Source organism: Amborella trichopoda, chromosome 4 (genome assembly GCF_054954075.1).
Source record: "Amborella trichopoda isolate Santa Cruz 75 chromosome 4, AtrichopodaSantaCruz75HAP2 v2.0, whole genome shotgun sequence".
NCBI lineage: Eukaryota > Viridiplantae > Streptophyta > Magnoliopsida > Amborellales > Amborellaceae > Amborella > Amborella trichopoda.
The window spans coordinates 23,421,855-23,440,469 of record NC_142339.1 but is presented as its reverse complement, the minus strand read 5'-3'; the positions used below and the strand labels follow the sequence as shown (position 1 = coordinate 23,440,469).

General features: G+C 43.5%; 1 protein-coding gene across 1 annotated transcript; it reads left to right on the top strand.

Annotated features, from left to right (window-relative positions):
• Positions 1–238: 238 nt before the first annotated feature.
• LOC148782353 (uncharacterized) lies at positions 239–15,749 on the top strand. Its single transcript, XM_088864623.1, has 2 exons — positions 239–616; positions 15,516–15,749. Exons 1-2 carry the CDS (start codon positions 239–241, stop codon positions 15,747–15,749), a joined length of 612 nt encoding a protein of 203 aa, XP_088720749.1.
• The last annotated feature ends 2,866 nt before the right edge of the window (positions 15,750–18,615 follow it).

Sequence of the window (18,615 nt, the reverse complement as noted above, 5' to 3'; positions counted from 1 at the left end):
GCCCGACTGGGACACTAGATTTACCTTTAGATTTTGCGCTAGTCTACAGTTAGCCTTGGGAACAAGTCTTACTTTTAGCACCACCTTTCACCCCCAGGCTGATGGGCAATCAAAGATAACCATTTAGACCTTGGAGAACATGCAAAGGGCTTGTGTTATTGACTTTAAAGAAAGCTACGATGACCATTTTCCTCTGATAGAATTTTCCTATAACAATAGCTTCCAAGTTAATATTGAGATGGCGCCTTTTGAGGCCCTGTATGGGAGAAAGTGTAGGTCACCTATCTGTTGGGACAAGATTGGTGAAAGGAGGCTTTTAGGGCCAAAAATTGTTCAAGTGACCTTAGAGAAGATTGCTTTGATTCGAGAAAGACTCATAATAGCTCAGAGTGTGCAGAAGAGTTATGCCGATAATCGAAGAAGAGACCTCGAGTTTGAGGTGGGTGATCGGGTATTCTTAAAGTTGTCTCCAACTAAGGGCGTTATGAGATTCGATAAGAAAGGAAATTTGAGTCCCCGTTATATTGGACCTTTTGAAATTCTGGCAAAAGTTGGAAGCGTGGCTTATCGACTTCCCCTACCACCTGAATTGGCAAACATCCACAATGTCTTTCATGTACTCTGTTTCCAAAACTGTGACCCTCCTTTGAGTAACTGTTTGAGCATTGGAATATTATCTGTTTATCAAGAAATTTGATGAGAAAGTGTCCCTTTGAGTCTATTTTCATAATGAAAAGGCCCCATATCATTATCTATTTTTATTGGAAAGTTAGGATCCATTTGCTAGACCATGTCAGAAATGTGAAAAAGAAATTCCAAGAACTTTACAAGCTTTTGTAATGAAATGTTTACTGACCAATTCATGTCCAAATTAGTCCAAACCACTTTAAATGATATATCAATGAACTTATTTCAAAATTTGTTTTGAAACTATGTCATAATTCTCTATGGTTTGGAAATTATACTCATTTTTCTATGAAGGTGTCACTGTTGTGATTGCAGGGAAATTGTAGAACTGTTGCACGTTTTTGTATTGAACTGTTTACTGATCAAATCAGATCTAAATGAGTCCAAACCATTTTTAAATGAAATATCGGTGAGCCTATTTTAAAAATAGCTGCGGAACCATGTCTTAATTCTCTATGGTTTGGAAATTATTCTCTTTTTTCTATAAAGGTGTCACTGTTGTCATTGCAAGAAATTCGAGAACTGTTATACATTTTTGTATTGAATTGTTTACTAACCAAATCAGGTCCAAATGAGTCCAAACCACTTTTAAATGAAATATCAGTGAGTATACTTCAAAAATGGAAACTGTGCTTCTTTTCCTTTGAAGGTGTCACTATTGTGATTGCAGGGAAATTTCAGAACTATTGCATATTTTTGTATTGAACTGTTTACTGACCAAATCATGTCCAAATGAGCCTGATGATTTGTATTTTTCTCTGGATATATATATGTGCTTTAAATTATATTCAGTGGTGATAAGAATGGCTGACAATGAGACAGGCTCTGTTATGATATAAAAGTATATTGTAAGATGTGCCCTGTTATAACCTGTATATGACTATGATGCACGTCTTATAGTGATATGTGTGCATGATTATGAGACAACTAAGAGATATGTGACCTCTTGGCATGCCTTGAGGGTGGTTCATGATAAGAATGTGCTCTAATGTGAATGTGATAAGTAGCACTACGTGCAGGTTACTCGATGGTAGTGTAATCTGATTTAGTAAGAAAGTTGTGCCTGCAGTTGAGATCTTTCCCTAACTCCAATGATAGGAAGGGAGTTAGGATGTGAGTCACATGGGAGGGTCGTGCCCCCCATTGTGTGTATGACACTATACAATGGGTCATCCATTGGTAGTGTAACGCCCTCCAGCTATAGAACCAATGAGGGTCACGTCTTGCAAGGCCACCACCAATCGAAAGCCCCAAAGTGCGCTAGGGACTGTGTGTGTGTGCATGAAAACATTACAAAATGGGTCATCCATTTGTCATTGTTTCCCTCTTGAGAGATAGTAGACATGCAAAGCAATGGGATTGGCTTGGCCTGATGAATAGGACTTCTACTTCAGGAGTAGGCAAATTAGGGAGTGAGCTGATTAATGCCTAGTAATCTTGCTTATACTTATATTGATGGATGCAGTTATGATGATTTGTTATGATGCTCGTGGTGGAATTGTTTGATAAATGGCTAATTCATATGATACCTGAATTGTAATTTGCTCATCCCTAAAAAGAATCACTCACGGCTCATGGCTACATATAGTTGAGACACATGGCATTTGGATCGACGTACTAGGCTTTATAGCTCATTCCTTTAACTTCCATTTTTGTAGAGCGATAACTGCAGGTCAAGGACAGGCAGTACAGGAATCGCGACAGGTGGTTGGAGCCTGTGTTACTTTGCAGAAGTTCTTTCCATTGTATGCTTCTGATGGTAGTTTGGCCATAGTTTTTGTTTAATTTTGGAAGTTATGTAATGAATTGGGCCTCTGATGCCCGAAAATCTTTTGTTATACTTTGGAAAAATTTTGTACATTGTATTACAGTTTGAGGGCTGGGTTATTTAGCTTTTAGTGTGTGTGTGTGCATTGTGGTAGTTTTGTTTTCTTTCGTGGTTTGCTTTGATTTCTGGTTTCTTAATCACACTCCTACCTAAGTTGCATTCGCTACCCTTGATCACGGTCCCACACTCTATTGCCCTCCAGCAAGTACGCTAGGGGTCAGGCGGCAGGATCATGACACCTCAAGAGCCTGAAATCTCGGAAACCAAAAAACCACTAGCCGTTGAGCATAAGATAAAAGTGCTTGAGATTGGAGATGAGATTTCTAGTCCCCTACCCTCTGATGAGGCGGAGTTGGAAGAAGCCCGGAAGTGTTGGAAGATGGCGGGCAAGCCACCTCCAATCACTTGGAGGAGATAAAGTTCGGTGACAAAACTGACCCAAGACCAATCTTCATTTCTACCATCATGCCCCTTGAAGAGAAAGAGGAATATGTTGCCTTTTTTGAGATAAGAGTGACGTATTTTTCTGACCCCCAAATCGCAGTTCATTGGCTTGGGATTAACTCATCCTTCAATCTAGTGAAACAAAAGTCAAGGAGAATCTGAGCTGACCTAGAGATACAGATTGATGTCGAGGTGAATAAACTCAAGGCAGTTGGTTTCATCAAGGAAGTCAAGTACCCAAAGTGGCTGACCAATGTTGTACCAGTCAAAAAGAAGAATGGGTAAATCCGGGTCTGAATCGACTTTTGCGATCTAAATGTGCCATGTCTGAAAGACGACTTCCCTCTCCCCTTTACTGAAATGCTCATTGACTCAAATGCCAATTGCCAGGCCTTCTCTTTTATGGATGGTTATTCGGGATATAACACGATAAGGATGGCCTCTGAAGACGAAGAAGCTACAACCATCTTAACACTTAAGGGATTTCTGCTAAACTCTGATGCCATTCGGCCTAAAAATGCAAGGGCCACTTATCAAAGGGCTATGACCGCTATCTTTGAAGATATGTTGCATGAAGAAGTGAAATGCTACATAAATGATCTTGTAGTAAAGTCGGGCGAGAGAAGCACCTACATCTAGAACCTTGAATGATACTTTGAGTGACTCCATCTTCACCAACTCAAGATGAACCCCCTAAAGTGTGTCTTTAGCGTGCGTTCGAGAAAATTCTTGGGGTTTATTGTCAGGTATCAATGACTGGAGATCAAACTTGTCAAAATCAAGGCACTCTAAGAGATGTCATCTCTGTGGAATCTGCGAGAGCTCATATTTCTTCAAGGCAAACTAACCTATATCTGGAGATTCATCTCTAACCTTTCAAGACAATGTAGACCCTTTAGTCGCCTATTAAAGAAATATGTGCCCTTTGAGTGGGACAAAGCATGTCAAATGGCCTTTGAAGACATCAAGGCCTACCTCCTAAACCCCATTGTTCTCTCAGCTCCTATTCTTGGAAAGTCCCTTGTCCTCTATGTGATTGCCCTTGATGAGTCACTTGGCGCTTTGCTCGCCCAAAAAAATGAGGAAGAGAAGGAGACATCCTTGTATTACCTCAGTCGGAGGATGTAGGGAGCCAAAGTAAACTATTCCCCTATTGAAAAGATGTTCTTATACCTGATCTTCACAATACAAAACTCAGACACTATTTGTTGGCACTCCCGGTTCGGCTCATCTCACAAGTGGACCCAATCAAATTTCATATGGCGTGCCCCTCTTTATAAGGCCGCCTTGCAAAATGATCACTACTCCCAGTGGAGGGTGCCATAACTTATGTGTCGCAAAAAGCAGTCAAGGGCTAAGCACTCACATATTTCTCTACTGTACACCCCCTCCCGGTGTTTGAATAAATTTTTCAACACCATGGTCCCTGATGCAAAATAAAGAGGAAGCCAATCAATAAAGCCTGACAAAAACAGCAGAAATTTCGACAGTCTCATAATGGCACTAAAACTGGTCAAGATCCTCAAGAGGCCACCTGTCAAGTTTCATCACAATCAGACCTATCTAAGGTAGTGAACACAAAGAAACAATTTCAGAAAATCAGTCTCTAGCACCCTAAAATGGACCCTGTAACTATAAATATATTTTTGATACGTCAAACATGTGTGAGACGACCGCCATTAGATCTGGCACAGTCGAAAACCCCTATGGGTAAAGTTTTGGCTTAATCGAGCACTCAAGGACAAAGTTTTTGGTAAAATACCGAAAAGAGGTAAGCCACACACTATTCCCTTGTGGTCTCCCTACACCAAAACACCATTAAAGGTGGTTTTTTTCACAATCACGACTAGTGAATTTCGTGGCCCATATCTCACTCCTCTCTAGTCGGATCGTACTCAAATTTTGGGAACGTGTTCACCTCATCAAGACGAGCGTTTTGATATATTGTACTCCCCGTGACGACACCTGAGCAAGAAGAAATGCTAAAGAGAGGTTTTTGATTCGTGAAGAAGTTGTAGAAAATTCAGCAGCGACACACGTTGCTCGAGCAGCCAAATCACGGTGCTCACATTTTGGATTGACACAAAATCAATTCAATCATGTGCATAAGGTCTAGAGCTACCATTGGTCTAAACGCCGTACAAGATGAACGGTTGGATTTTACACACAAAGGTGACGAAGTCATTGTAAATTCCTGCTGCTGAATTCTAAATTTGGGTCAAAACCCAAAGTTGCCAAATCTTCGTGCAGGCTCCAAATCGCGTCTTGTTTGTCGCCACGCGATTGTGACGGCATGCCAATACACTACAGTAACGAAATCATGGAAAAACATCAAGGAACAAGCACACTATCGATCCGAAGTTTTCAAGATTCATATAAATTTCAAGTCTCATGATCGTGGCCTAAAAACACGACTCATGGCTCGAAGTTGGTATCAAATTAATCATCATGTCGAGCTCTACTAGAAAATAATCATCTTTCGATCAAACGGGTATCAAAGCAACCGTGTATCAATCACAGAAGATCACACAAGTTCTAGAGCAGCAGCAGGGACTGTTTTGAAATTCCATCTATTGTTAGGCAGGGGCAAAACAATCCTTTTGCACCCTTAATTTTTTTTACTTCAAAATAATTGTAATTATCATCAAGTTGGTTAGTTTTTGGGCATCCACCCATGTTTTGGCCCAATTTTATATAAACATGCAAGACCCAATTATAAACAACCTTCGTTCATTTTACACATTGATCAATAAAGCTTTCATTTCTCGCTTAAGTTCGTGAGTACATCTTGGAGACAGAGAAAGAGAGAGGAGAGAGAAGAAAAGGGCTGGTACCCCTCGATAAGGTAATTTTCTCTCTCCTCTTCTTTTCACTCTCATCTCTATATCTCTCTTTCTCCTTTCTTTCCCTTCTCTCTCTTATGCTCCTCTCATTGTTTTCTCTCTTACTCTGCTTCTTCTTCTCTTTTCTCTTATTTTCTTTTTCTTCTTCTCTTCTCTCTCTCTTTCTGTTCTTCTTGTTTCTTTCTCTTACCCTTTCGTTTGACCAAGAGAGGTGAAGACTAGCATTCCATGGTAGTCCAGTTGTCTAGCAGTAATACCATTTTGCTGGTTAGAGTTACTATGCCCGCTTTACTGTCATGGCGGATTAATCATCATATCAAGCTAGTCGGTATTAGTTCTGTGGTCTAGTAGTAATTCTGTCGAGCCGGTCAGAGTCACCGAGCCCATTTTACTGTCACGTCAGGTCAATTACTTACTAGTTTAATCACTGTGTCGGTCTCACCGCCAGATCAAATTCTTCTAGTCCTAATCTTTCTTCTCTCAATCTTATCTTCTTCTTTGAATGTGCACACATGTGTATGTTCGCCCAAAGACAAGGTAGGGTCCCTTGACCCACTTGTCTTGTAACATTTGTCATATGTGTACGATTGCAGAAACAAGAGAATACAGTCCATGGGAGGCGATTCCGAACCTATTTTACCACTAAGGGGCTTTCTTCGTGATCTAATAGGGCTCCCACGCGAGCCAAACCAAGTAAGTCCCAAACCCACCTTAAATTCCTCTCTCATCAGTTGGTCTACCTTCCCTTGGTTTTTAGCAAGGTTCCCGAGAGAGCGATCTCAAGTCTCAAGTTCCATTGAGACCCGAGACACGTGCCTCCATATCATCTAGATCTGGAGGGCGAGATCGAGGCACGTAACCAGCTTGGCGACTCCACTAGGGACTTACTGCCCCTTAGCCGGATCGTACTTGTTTGACTAGTTTCTCCTTTTATTCTTTGTTTTTCACACTTATGGCTTCTGGGTTCTATAACCCGTTTATTCAAATCAAGGACTTCCTTATCCCCCCATTCGTGAGTGTTCCCAGGGAACAAGTTCCTCCAACTTCATTCCCAACCTTCCTTTTGAGCAAAGACCCCGCGTCTAGCTCCTAGGTCCTAACCTGAATGGGTGAGGTTCGACTTAAGAGCCCCTCACTCCCCATCTCCTCGGTTTGATGGAACCTCCACTAAAGCACCCTGCATAGGTGGCACACACACCACCACTCACAGCATGCACCCTGTCACCGGCAAGTCACTTCTCAGTCGTATTGCCGAGGTACGTCGAAAGTCTGCCCAGTCCTTTGCTACAAAAGGCAAACAAGTTGTCATTGCTTCTGTGGGTTGCCATAAGGTTCCCCCCCACACTTCTGCACCACCATGAGTCTCTATCCCTAGAGGCTCGACACATCGAGACAGAGACCCTGAGGCCTCCACCTCTTACACACACCCTAAGGCTTGTGCGCCTCCCACTAGAGCCACACCTTGAGGCAACTCTTATATTGCCTCAAGCCAGTGTCTAGGACCGGGCCTCCGTGGGCTAGGTCCTGTACACACTATCCATGTGCACCCCACCTCTCAGGGCAAAGTCGTCGCTGCACCAACCTAAGTACACAGGGGACAACTTCCTTGGCCTCGTACTCATCACACACTAGCGCACCCTGTAAGGGGGCAGGCTTCCACCTGTTTCCTTACAGACACTTGCTCGTGATTCTTGGCCTCCTAAGGCCAGTCAATCTGCTCGAACCCGACTGACCCCAAAGTCGCTCGTGATACTTTTTCAAGGGGCGTATATGCGTCATCTCCCCAAACCGTTGTTCCCCGCTCCTGACTCTGACGTCATCGTGCGTCAATCATTCCACTTCACCTGAAGAGGAGGCCTCGCCCTCTTCTGAGCCACCTTTTCAAGAAGATGAATCAAAAATCCCTTTCGAGATTGACGAGGTCATGGAGACAGAACTTCTGGTTCCAAAGGTTACTTACACACCAAACTATCAAAAGATCCTGCATATCCTTATTGCACTCTTAAAAGCCGAATTGGCATCCCAGCCGCCACAGAAGGTTCTTCAAACTTCGGTTACTGAGGATATTCCTCAAGTCTTGCATTTCCCAGATTCTATATAGGGGGAGCAGTTGGGGACTGGGCATCCCGCTTGTCCTCATGAACAAGACCCTCTGGCAAAGTTAAGAAGCGGGGTTCGCAGTCGTTAGAGCTAATTAAAGGTCATGCATACCGCTTCAAAATATATGAAGGAGTTCATACCTGAGACTAAGAGTTATGATGAAAATGAAGTAAAAATGCCATGAGCAGGCTATCTATATCGAGCAGGCTCATCAAATGATGAGAAAAATGAAATATGAAGAAGCGACGTTCATAGTCTCCAGAGCCAATTGAAGGTCCTATGTACCGCTTCAAAATATCTGAAGGAGTTCGTACTTGAGACTAAGAGTTATGATGAACATAAAGTAAAAATGTCATGAATAGAAGCCAAAACCCCTCCTGACTGGACTATCTATTGCGAGCAGGCTCATCAAATGATGAGAAAAATGAATTATGAACCCCCGTCCAATCAAACGTTAAAAGGAGAAGAAGCAACTCCTCCTCCGTTTGAGGTTATCGGAACCGCGGCAGTATGGCACAAGATAAAGCAAGGCCTAGGGTTTCCCTTAGTGAAATGATAGAAGCAGTAAAAGCCCTGAGGTGAGGACTACTTAGAAGCAGCATATGAGATCCAACAAAACAAAATGAAGAATGAAATTATGCGGCAAAATGAGACATAAAGCAAAAAAGAATTTTCATTCACAAACTCAAATTTTACAATTGCTGCCATACAGAGAAGGAAACAAGAAGCAAAACTACCAAAGAGGATGGTTACAGGCCAAAAGAAGAAGCCAACCATTTCCGAGTCATCTTCAATTCATCTGACGAGTATATCAAACATACAAAGAAGACTTCTCTGGCAAGGCACTGGCCTACTATGGAGAGAATACTCTGTTCACAGTGGATGCCCTTCAATAGAACAACATGGACTTCACTGTTTTGGTGGAGGACTTGGCTTTGACCGGGCATCATAAGTCGGGCCTTAACACTGATCACCACCCTTTGCCTACCCAAGTCAAGGCCGTGCATGAACATCGCCGCACATGACTCATCGCCATGCACAACAATTCCCACATGCGACTCACTGCCACACGCGAGCAACACCATGCGCGTCATGATGCCCACCATGCACTGATAAGCGTCGTCTGAGGCTAGCACCAGTTGTGTCCTCCAAAGGCTAGTGTTGGCTGTGCTTCTAACTCCCAGCGCAAGATGTGACTTTTTTTAAAAAAAAAAAAATTCCAACGCCAACTGCGTACCCTAAGTCAGTGTCGCCATGACTATTCACCCCCTGGTGACTTTAGTTTTCCCACGCCCCCTCGATTCCTGTGACTCCTCATTTTTTTGGCCTACAACATTGCGCCTCCCTGATAATTCCACGATTTCCAATGACAACCGTCACCATGTCCTGGCCTGACACATGTCTCACACTTGTGGAATCATGACCGTTCGCCTACATGCAATCGTCCAGCTTCAGCAACTGTCCATCTCCACGCACCCTTCGAAATCCCGCGGGGAATTTCCTTTCCCACCGAAAAACCTCTGCAACCTTTCTTCAAGTCACCGAGAAAACACTTACACCCACCAGAAAATTGCTAAAATCATCAGAAAGTCCTGGGCAGCCCACAACTACAATTCCCGCCTCTTCTTCCCTTCTCCAGAACTTTCAAATTCACAACCGGAGTTCCCCTGCTTCCTGGTGAACTCCCTTTCTTCTCGCCGCAAATTGTTGCAACCTCACAAAAGCACGACCTTCCTCGTTGGCTTTTTCTTTCCCTTAGCCGGAACCTCCCCTTCTCACCGGAAAAACTTCTAATTTCACCGGGATCCCCAGTGTGTTTGCTGAAGCTTACACCGGAAACTTCCTTCTCACCATTAAAATTTTTACCTTAAGTTTTGTTTTTGTGAAACAATGAAAATGGGGTTTACACCCCCCCTCCCCCCCCCCCTGCATTAGATAGCCGATTCTTTCCTCGAGGCAAGTTTTACCGCCGCCCATAAAATCCCATGCAACACAGACCAGGACTGGGTCGGCCTCGGGTCAAGGCCCGAACACTAACCTACGCCCAGCGCCAGCTATGTTGTTGAAACTACCCAGTGCCAGCTGTGTTTTTAGTAACTTCAGCACCGGTTGTGTTGAAGAGCTAGCACGAATGCCCTCAACGCCGGTTGCCTTTTCAAAAGACTCAGCACTGGCTGAGTGTTCAAGAAAGGATCATTGTCGCACACCCCATGCTAAAGTCTTGTGTGTCCTACTATTGTTATCCCCAATAGAGTTGTACCCTGACTGTGACTTATTATCCCCAGCGGAGTGGTACCCAGGTCGTTCAACTCAGGCCATGACTTCTCATCCCCAGTAGGAGTCATACTCGTACTGCAGCTCATTATCCCCAGTAGAGTTAGGGTCGTTTTTACCACTGCCACCCCCAGTGGGTCTACCTCATACCTAGTTATGCTGTCCTCAAGGAGTCGAGTACCATTTTTCACCTGTAAGGGACCCATACTTGTTCCCACTATCCCAAATGAAGTCGGTCTTCCCATCTGAACCCCTTGTTGACCATAACCATTTTATCCTCAGGGAGTCAAATTCCCATCTACTGACTTATTCCCCATGCAGCTTCACCCACATGGTGACCCAACCTTGGTCCGCGCTGCTTGACCTTAAACTACACATCCTCGGTTCATGCTACATGACCTTAAACTGTATAGCCTTGGTCCGCACTACATGACCTTAAATTGCACAACCTCAGTTTGCACTGCATAACCTTAAATTGCACAGCCTTAGTCGGCGCTACATGACCTTAAACTGCATAGCCTCGATCTGTGCTACATGACCTTAAATTGCACAGCCTCGATCCGTGCTGCATGACCCTAAACTACACAGTCTCGGTGCGTGCTACATGACCTTATACTGCATAGCCTCAGTCGGCGCTACATGACCTTAAACTGCACAGCCTCAGTCCGAGCTGCATGACCTTAAATTGCACAGCCTCGATCTGTGTTTTGCATGACCTTAAACTGCATAGCCTCGGTCCACGCTGCATGACCTTAAACTGCACAGCCTCGATCCGTGCTGCATGACCTTAAACTGTACAGCCTCGGTCTATGCTGTATGACCATAAATTGTACAGCCTCGATTCATGCTGCATGACCTTAAACTGCACAGCCTTGGTTTAGCCACACGACTTAAAACTGCATAGGTCGAAACTATATAACCCTAAACTATAGTACACGTCCTAGCCTCATGACGTTAAAAGGCTCAACATCATGGTCTGAACTATATGACCTTAAATTGTAGCGGAGATCTAGTTCCACGACCTTAAACTGCATGGTCCAAGCTACAAGACTCTAAACCGCATAGCCACGGTCCAAGCTATATAACCTAAAACCATAGTGCACGTCCTGACCGCATGACGTTAAACTGCTTAGCATAGGTTCAAGAGGCATGACCTTAAATTTACACCCCATAACATACGTGCACATGCCATTTATATGCATCGTCACGCAAGCCTTCCCTAACCGACTCGTTTGTGTGCACACCATCTTCACCAACTCCCCAGTAAGTCCACCTTTCTTCATTGCCATCATCCATCATTCCTCAGTGAGTCTTACCCATGCTCACATGATGGCGAGCCATTCTGCCATCCATACTCATCGTCAGTTAGGGGGTCACCACTTTCAGCTTCTGCCCATCACCACCATGGTCTAGTTGTATGACTTTAAACCATAGTGCATGTCCTGGCTGCATGATGTTAAACTGCTTCGCGCAAGTATCGAAGGCCTGACCCTAAAAACGTCTTCACAAAACAAAAAAGAAAAATAACGGGCATGGTGTATCCCTGGACAAGGGAATGCCATGAGTAAAAATACGGATATGCTTGGTCACGAAGCCATGAGCAAAAGAATTCCGTGAAAATAAAAACCCGGGAAAGGTGAAAACCCCAAAAGGGCACTGTGAGTAAAAATGGAAAATAAGGATTGACATGGCTGGAAGGTCATGTGTAAAAGAGCCCCAAATAAAAAGGAAGTTGGTGAAAATCCACTTCCCAAAGTCCAAGTGAAAATCCGCAAAGGACACTTGGACCAATAAGCTGGTTGATGCAGCACTCGCCTCCACAAGTGGTTTCAACCTACATTCAAAAAGAAAAATCCCTGGTGTCACAATACCAGGACTCAAAAATACAAGCTTCAAGAAAGATTCTGACAGCCTAAGTCCATTTACAGGAAGGACTCAATGAACAGAAGATTTGCCAAGAAAGCAAGTCAAGTCTCATGAAGAAGAGCATCATTCCCACGAGGTTACCAACACACTTCAAAAATGTTGAAGACGCCCCAAGAAAGCTAAGGTAGCCATGAGTTTGGTGCGGTAATCAAGATCGAGAGGTATGTTAATTGTCTAAACTGCACAGCAGTGGGTAGGGGTTATACTCAAAGCTGGTCACCTTGATAAAATGAGGTACCCTACTAGCCAAGGAATAACTGGTGCGCAAAGCAGACGGCACCGACAGAAGGCCCTCAACACACCATTCACAAAATTCTTAAAACATGGCTCAACACTAGAGGATACAAAAAAACCCAGACCAAATGGGAACAATTCCCTTTGACATGGCACTCAATTGCTATATGGGCTTGATTCTGATCAATGAGGTCCGTATAAAATCCTCAGTTATCAGAATCACAACTAGTCCCTTGAGGGTGAGGACTTTTACAAGATCCCTTGAGGGTGAGGACCTCTACAAGATCCCTAAAAAAAGTCTCTCCTCCTGCCTAAAGTCTCAATGGATAGACTTGCGAACAATGCATCTCAATGTCTGAGCATCCTACTTGCAGCATTGCGTGAATCTCCTCGGCGTTCACATGGTCCTGTGGCTAGGAAGAAAAAAGTAATAAAGTCGAATGAAAATTTTCGAATGTTATCCTTTTCGCTCCCCTAGTAGCACAAAATTTGGCGGGGCAAGCTGTTTGAATACATTTTTCAACATTTTGGTCCCTGATGTGGAATAAATAGGAAGCCGGTCAATAAAGCTTGACAAAAACAGTGAAACTTTTGACAGTCTCAAAATGGCCCCAGAACTGCTCAAGATCTTCATAAGTACTCCAAAAAGCCACTTGCCAAGTTTCATCCCAATCAAACATATCTAAGGTAGTGAACCCAAAGAAACAATTTCAGAAAATCAACATCTAGCACCCTAAAATGGACCCTGTAACTAGAAATATATTTTGATACATGAAACAGCTATCCACTGCCATTGGATCTGACACAGTTTAAAACCCCTATAAGTCAAGTTTCGGCTTAATCAGGCACTCAAGGACAAAGTTATGGGTAAAATAACGAAAAGGGGTAGGCCTCACACTATTCTCATGTGGCCTCCCTACACCAAAACACCATTAAATGTGGTTGTTTTCACAGTTACGACTAGTAAATTTTGAGGCCCATATCTCACTCGTCTCGAGATGGATCATGCTCAAATTTTGCGAGCGTGTTCGTCTCATCAAGACGAGCGTTTTGATATGTCGTATGCCTCATGACGACACCCAAGCAAGGAGAAAAGCTAGAGAGAATTTTTTGATCCATGAAGAAGTCACAGAAAATTTAGCAGCGATACGCGTTCCTCGAGCTGCCAAATCACGGTGCTCGCACATCGGTTCGACACAAAATCAATTTCATCGTGTGCATAAGGCCTAGGGCTACTATTGATTCGAATTATGTACATGATGAACGATTGTATTTTACACACAAACGTGACGAAGTCACTGTAAGTTCTGGCCGTCGGATTCTAGATTCGGGCCAAAACTTAAAATCGCATCCCGTTTGTTGCCACGAGATCGTGACGGCACGCTCAGTGCACTATAGTAAATAATCATGAAAAAACATCAAGGAACGAGTACACTATCTAGCTGAAGTTTTCAAGATTCATGCAAATTTCAAGTCTCAAGATCGTGGTCTAAAAACACAACTCATGGCTCGAAGTTGGTATCAAATTGATCATCATGTCGAGCTCTATTAGAAAACAATCATCTTTCGATCAAACAGACATCAAAGCAACCCCGGATTAATTACGGAAGATCACGAATGTTCTAGGGCAGCAAAAGGGACTGTTCTGAAATTCCATCTATTGTTAGGCAGGGGCAAAACAGTCTTTTTGCACCCTATTTTCTTAATTTTCTTTAATTCAAAATAATTGTAATTATTGTCAATTTGGTTAGTTTTTGGGCATCCACCCATGTTTGGCCCAATTCTATATAAACATGTAAAATCCAATTGTAAACATCCTTCGTTCATTTTCACATTCATCAATAAAGCTTTCAATTCTCGCTTAAGTTCGTGGGTGCATCTTGGAGAGAGAGAGATGAGAGAGAAGAAAATGGTTGGTACCCCTTGATAAGGTAATTTTCTCTCTCCTATTTTCTCTCTCATCTCTATCTCTCTCTTTCTCCTTTCCTTCCCTTCTCTCTCTTCTTCTCCTCTCATTGTTTTCTCTCTTACTCTGCTTCTTCTCTTTTCTCTTCTTTTCTTCTTCTTCTCTTTTCTCTCTCTTTTTGTTCTTCTTCTTTCTTTCTCTTACCCTTTCTTTTGAACAAGTGAGGTGAGGACTAGCATTCCATGGTAGTCCAGTTGTCTAACAGTAATGTCGTTGTGCCATTCAGAGTTACTGTGCACGCTTTACTGTCACGATGGACTAACCATTGTGTCAAGCTTGTCGGTATTGGTTTGTCATCTAGTAGTAATTCTGTTTAGCCGGTCAGAGTCACCAAGCCCATTTTATTGCCATGCTAGGTCAATTACTTTCTAGTTTAATCACTGCGTCGGTCTTAAGCCTGGTCAAATTCTTCTAATCCTAATCTTTCTTCTCTCACTCTTCTCTTCTTCTTTGAATGTGCACGACTGTGTACGTTTGCCCAAAGGCAAGGTGGGGTTCCTTGACCTACTTATCTTGTAACATTTGCCATATATGTGTGATTGCATAAACAAGAGAATAGAGTCCAAGGGAGGCGATTTCGAACCAGTTTTACGACTGAGGGGCTTTCTTCGTAATCTAAGAGGGGTGCCCACATGAGTCAGACCGAATAAGTCCCGAACCCACCTTAAACTCCTCTCGCATTGGTTGGTGTACCTGCCTTGTTTTTTTGCAAGGTTCCCGAGAGAGCGATCTCAAGTCCCGGGTTCAGTTGAGACTCTAGACACGTGCCGCCAGATTGTCTAGGTCCGAAGGGCGAGATCAAGGCACCTAACCACCCAACTAATCCTCCCTTGGCTGATGTGTTTCGCACTGAGGCCTCATGTGATTGGTAAATGCACTTTGATGGAGCTTTTCAATCCGAACGAGGAGGTGTCAAAATAGATTTTCTAGCCCTCGAAATGGTCTTGTTTCCTTGTCCTTCTCTCTCCAAGAAATTGAATACCATAATGGAGCCTCATATCAAGCGCTCATTATGGGCTTGAAAATCGCCTACCACGTGAACCTAAAGTACCTGGCTATTTATGGAGATTCTAAATTGGTGATAACGTAGTTTAAAGAGGCGTATGATGTAAGAAAAGATAGCCTCAAAGCATACTTCAATATCGCCAAAACCTTAATGTCCGAGTTCAAAGAAGTTTCCCTTGAACACTTCCCTTGAAGGCTTGATTAACAGACTGACGTGCTTGCCAATCTTGGTGCGACCATTCAAATCCCATTAAAGAAGCCTACACCAATATGGGTAGCTGAGTGGAGGAATATTGACCTGGTTGATGAACTTGATGGTGATGATGAGTGGCATCAGTTAGAAGAATGCCCGCCCTTCCCATTCGGGGCACTACTTGCAGCCAAAGATGCCCAAGATGCGAAAAACAATTCCCAAGAGCCCCCCATAATTGAGTTGAGATAAATGGCAAAGAGCCAGAGTCTCAAACCATAATTTGTGCGGAGATAGAGCAAGTATAAGATTGATGAGCACCCATAATAGACTATCTGGAGCATAGTTGTCTCCTTGACCATCCTATTGAACTCAATCAGTTCTGAAGGTCAGCTACTAGATTCAACAGAACTCTCTGTGATTCCTCGTGCAAGTCAGTCTCCAAAACGAAGATAAATTAGCACGAAAACTTGCATGAGGTCTTATGGGCCTAGTGCACTACCATATGTGGCCCCACCACAAACACACCATACTCCTTGATCTGTGAGAGCGAAGCAATTCTACCCTTGGAGGCTCAATTTCCCTCACTTCGGGCAGCTATCCACCATGGGATGACTGACAAAGAGTGAGAAGCCTTTCTCTATCGAGTACTTGACGCCCTTGATGAAAAGAGGTTGGATGCCTAGCAAAGCCTTTAGATTCATTGAGGTCGTATGTGTTGAGCTTTTGATAAATCAATCAGAGTACAATCTTTCACTCGTGGAGGGTTGGTACTGGTAGGGAGATGACCCATCATGACTTATGGTTGAATTAAGGGAAAGTTTGAACCAAAATGGGAAGGGCCCTTCATAATCAAGAAAGAATTCCCTAATGAGGCTTATGTGTTGGTCAATTCTGAAGGAGAAGAAGCCATGCCACAAATCAATGGGAGATACCTGAAGAAGTATTATCCATAAGCCATGGTCTGAGGCTCAAGACCTTAAACTGCTAGGCAAAGGTCCAAGTCGTAAGACCTTAAACTATGTTGTAATGGTCTGAGCCGTAAGACCTTAAACCATGTAGTCACAGGTCCAAGCTATATGACCATAAACCATATACATGTCTCAGTAGTATGGCGTTAAGCTATGCGACACTTGGTCTTGATGTAGGACCTTAAAACACACTAACGTTATGGTCTCAGTGGCACGACCTTAAACATTCCCTTCCTTGGTCTTGATATAGGACATTGAAACATACCATGCTTAAGGTCCCGATGGCATGACCTTAAACATGCCCCCCATGGTCTCTGAGACATGACCTTAAAGATGTCCCCTCAAAATAACGGACATCGCGAAAACCCGAAAGGGATTCATGAGGAAAAATGTTCAAGAAAAAAGGAAAAAATGACAGACATGATAACATCATCAGCTATTACGAGTCAAAAAGGCAAAAAAAAAAAAAAGGCACAATGAAATCCTGCAAGGGCACTATGAGTAAAAATGTAAAATGAAAAAAAAAGGTGGACATGGTGTAACAACAGTTGGTAAAAGAACCTAAAAAAAAATCTGATGGGGTTTTGTGAAAATGAGAAATGACAGATTCCCTATGGGCTTGGATGAAAACTTGAAAGGGCATTCAAGTCACATGGAGGTTGTAAGCACTTCTTTGAGAAGTACCTCCAATGTCTCTCTATTCCCCCTAAGAAGACCAACCTAAGCTATGCAAGAGTGGCCAAAAGTGAAGGAGATGTGCAAACCATGCAATCAGAAGAGATGTGCAAGAGCAAAGGCCAAAAAGTGCATTCATTGAATGAGTGAAGAGTTACAAGTTGTGGCCCATGGCCTCAAAACACAAAAAGAAAGGAGGAGGAATAAAGAAAAGTAAGAAAGCCAAAAGCTCTCTAAAAGCTGTTGAGGACTTCATGTATCTTTGTCATCATTGCCTCAGAATGCTCTGAGGCTACCTTCACGCATTCCTTGATATCACTAGCTGCTGCCTCGAGCCGCTTCACCGTTGCACTCGCTACCTTCATGCCGGCATTTAACTTCCTCAACTTTAGAAAATCAACCTGACTCTCCTTGAACCACGCCTCCAGCTCCTTCTTCAAGTGATCTACTGTGCATTCATCTTCTCTCTCTCTGCTTTCATGTTCTTCAACTTGGATTTGCGAGCCATGCTGTGATCCTTGAGGACAGTTTGGTGAGCAATAAGGGTAGATTTCTTGCGAGTATAGTCGGCCATCAATCCCTGGTGTTGAGCAACCAAGTCCTCCACAAAAGACAGTCGGACTTCACTCTGCTCATGCACATCAAACTCGCTCCTCAATGCTTCCTTCCTCAATCGCTCCAGGTCATCTAAAAGGCCTTGGAAGCATGTGAAGATCCCCTCATTCGGAATACAGCTAGTCAAGGCAGTAGCACATTCTCTGAGGCTAACACTCCCTATCTCAAGATCAGAGAGAGAACACCCTCTCAATTGTTGTAAGTCCGAACCTTAGCAAGCCAATCACCATGATGTATTTAGCATCTGATATAGCACTCAACACTAAGGGAGCCGGTGTAGAAGTAACCTCGATCAAAAGTGTGCCCGTCATAGTAGTCACGAGCTCAGGAAGAATAAGGGCACGATCTACATCCATGAGTGTATCCGACTTAGATCATGATTCACTGTCTGAAGCCAAAGAGGCTAACACTTTGGCAGCGTCAGTATCTTCTGAGTGAGCATCATCTGCTTGCTTAGCACCTTGATCCAAGTTTCATGCTTCTTCAGTAGGCATTATAAGCAAGCTGGAGATGGTACCAACATGTCATCAGTCCCGAAGAAGATAGTCACATCTTCACTCAAGGCGGCATGCACAATATCGTCAGTTGCCATCACCACATGAATTGCTTCCACCATGAGAGCAGGACTGCTCTCTCTTGGACAACAACTCAGATTAAAAGTGACATGAAGAGTAACAGTCGGCGGAGCTATAGCCGGATCGATGATAGGAGCAGCCTTTGATGATGAGGGCAGATGGGGAGGAACCATGTGTTTCACATGCTTGGTTGGATTTGGAGACTTTGGTGATAAAGAACAAGTTTTGCTGGAGGCAGGAGATGGTGAAAAAGCTGCACTAGGAGAAAGGTGAACCGGATGA

What these genes read in the sequence shown, in the direction of transcription:
- LOC148782353 (XM_088864623.1), top strand. Translation starts at nt 239, where the DNA reads ATGGCGCCTTTTGAGGCCCTGTATGGGAGAAAGTGTAGGTCACCTATC. An exon ending in ACATCCACAATGTCTTTCAT is followed by an intron (nt 617 to 15,515) that starts GTACTCTGTTTC and finishes CTTGATTAACAG; the next exon opens with ACTGACGTGCTTGCCAATCT.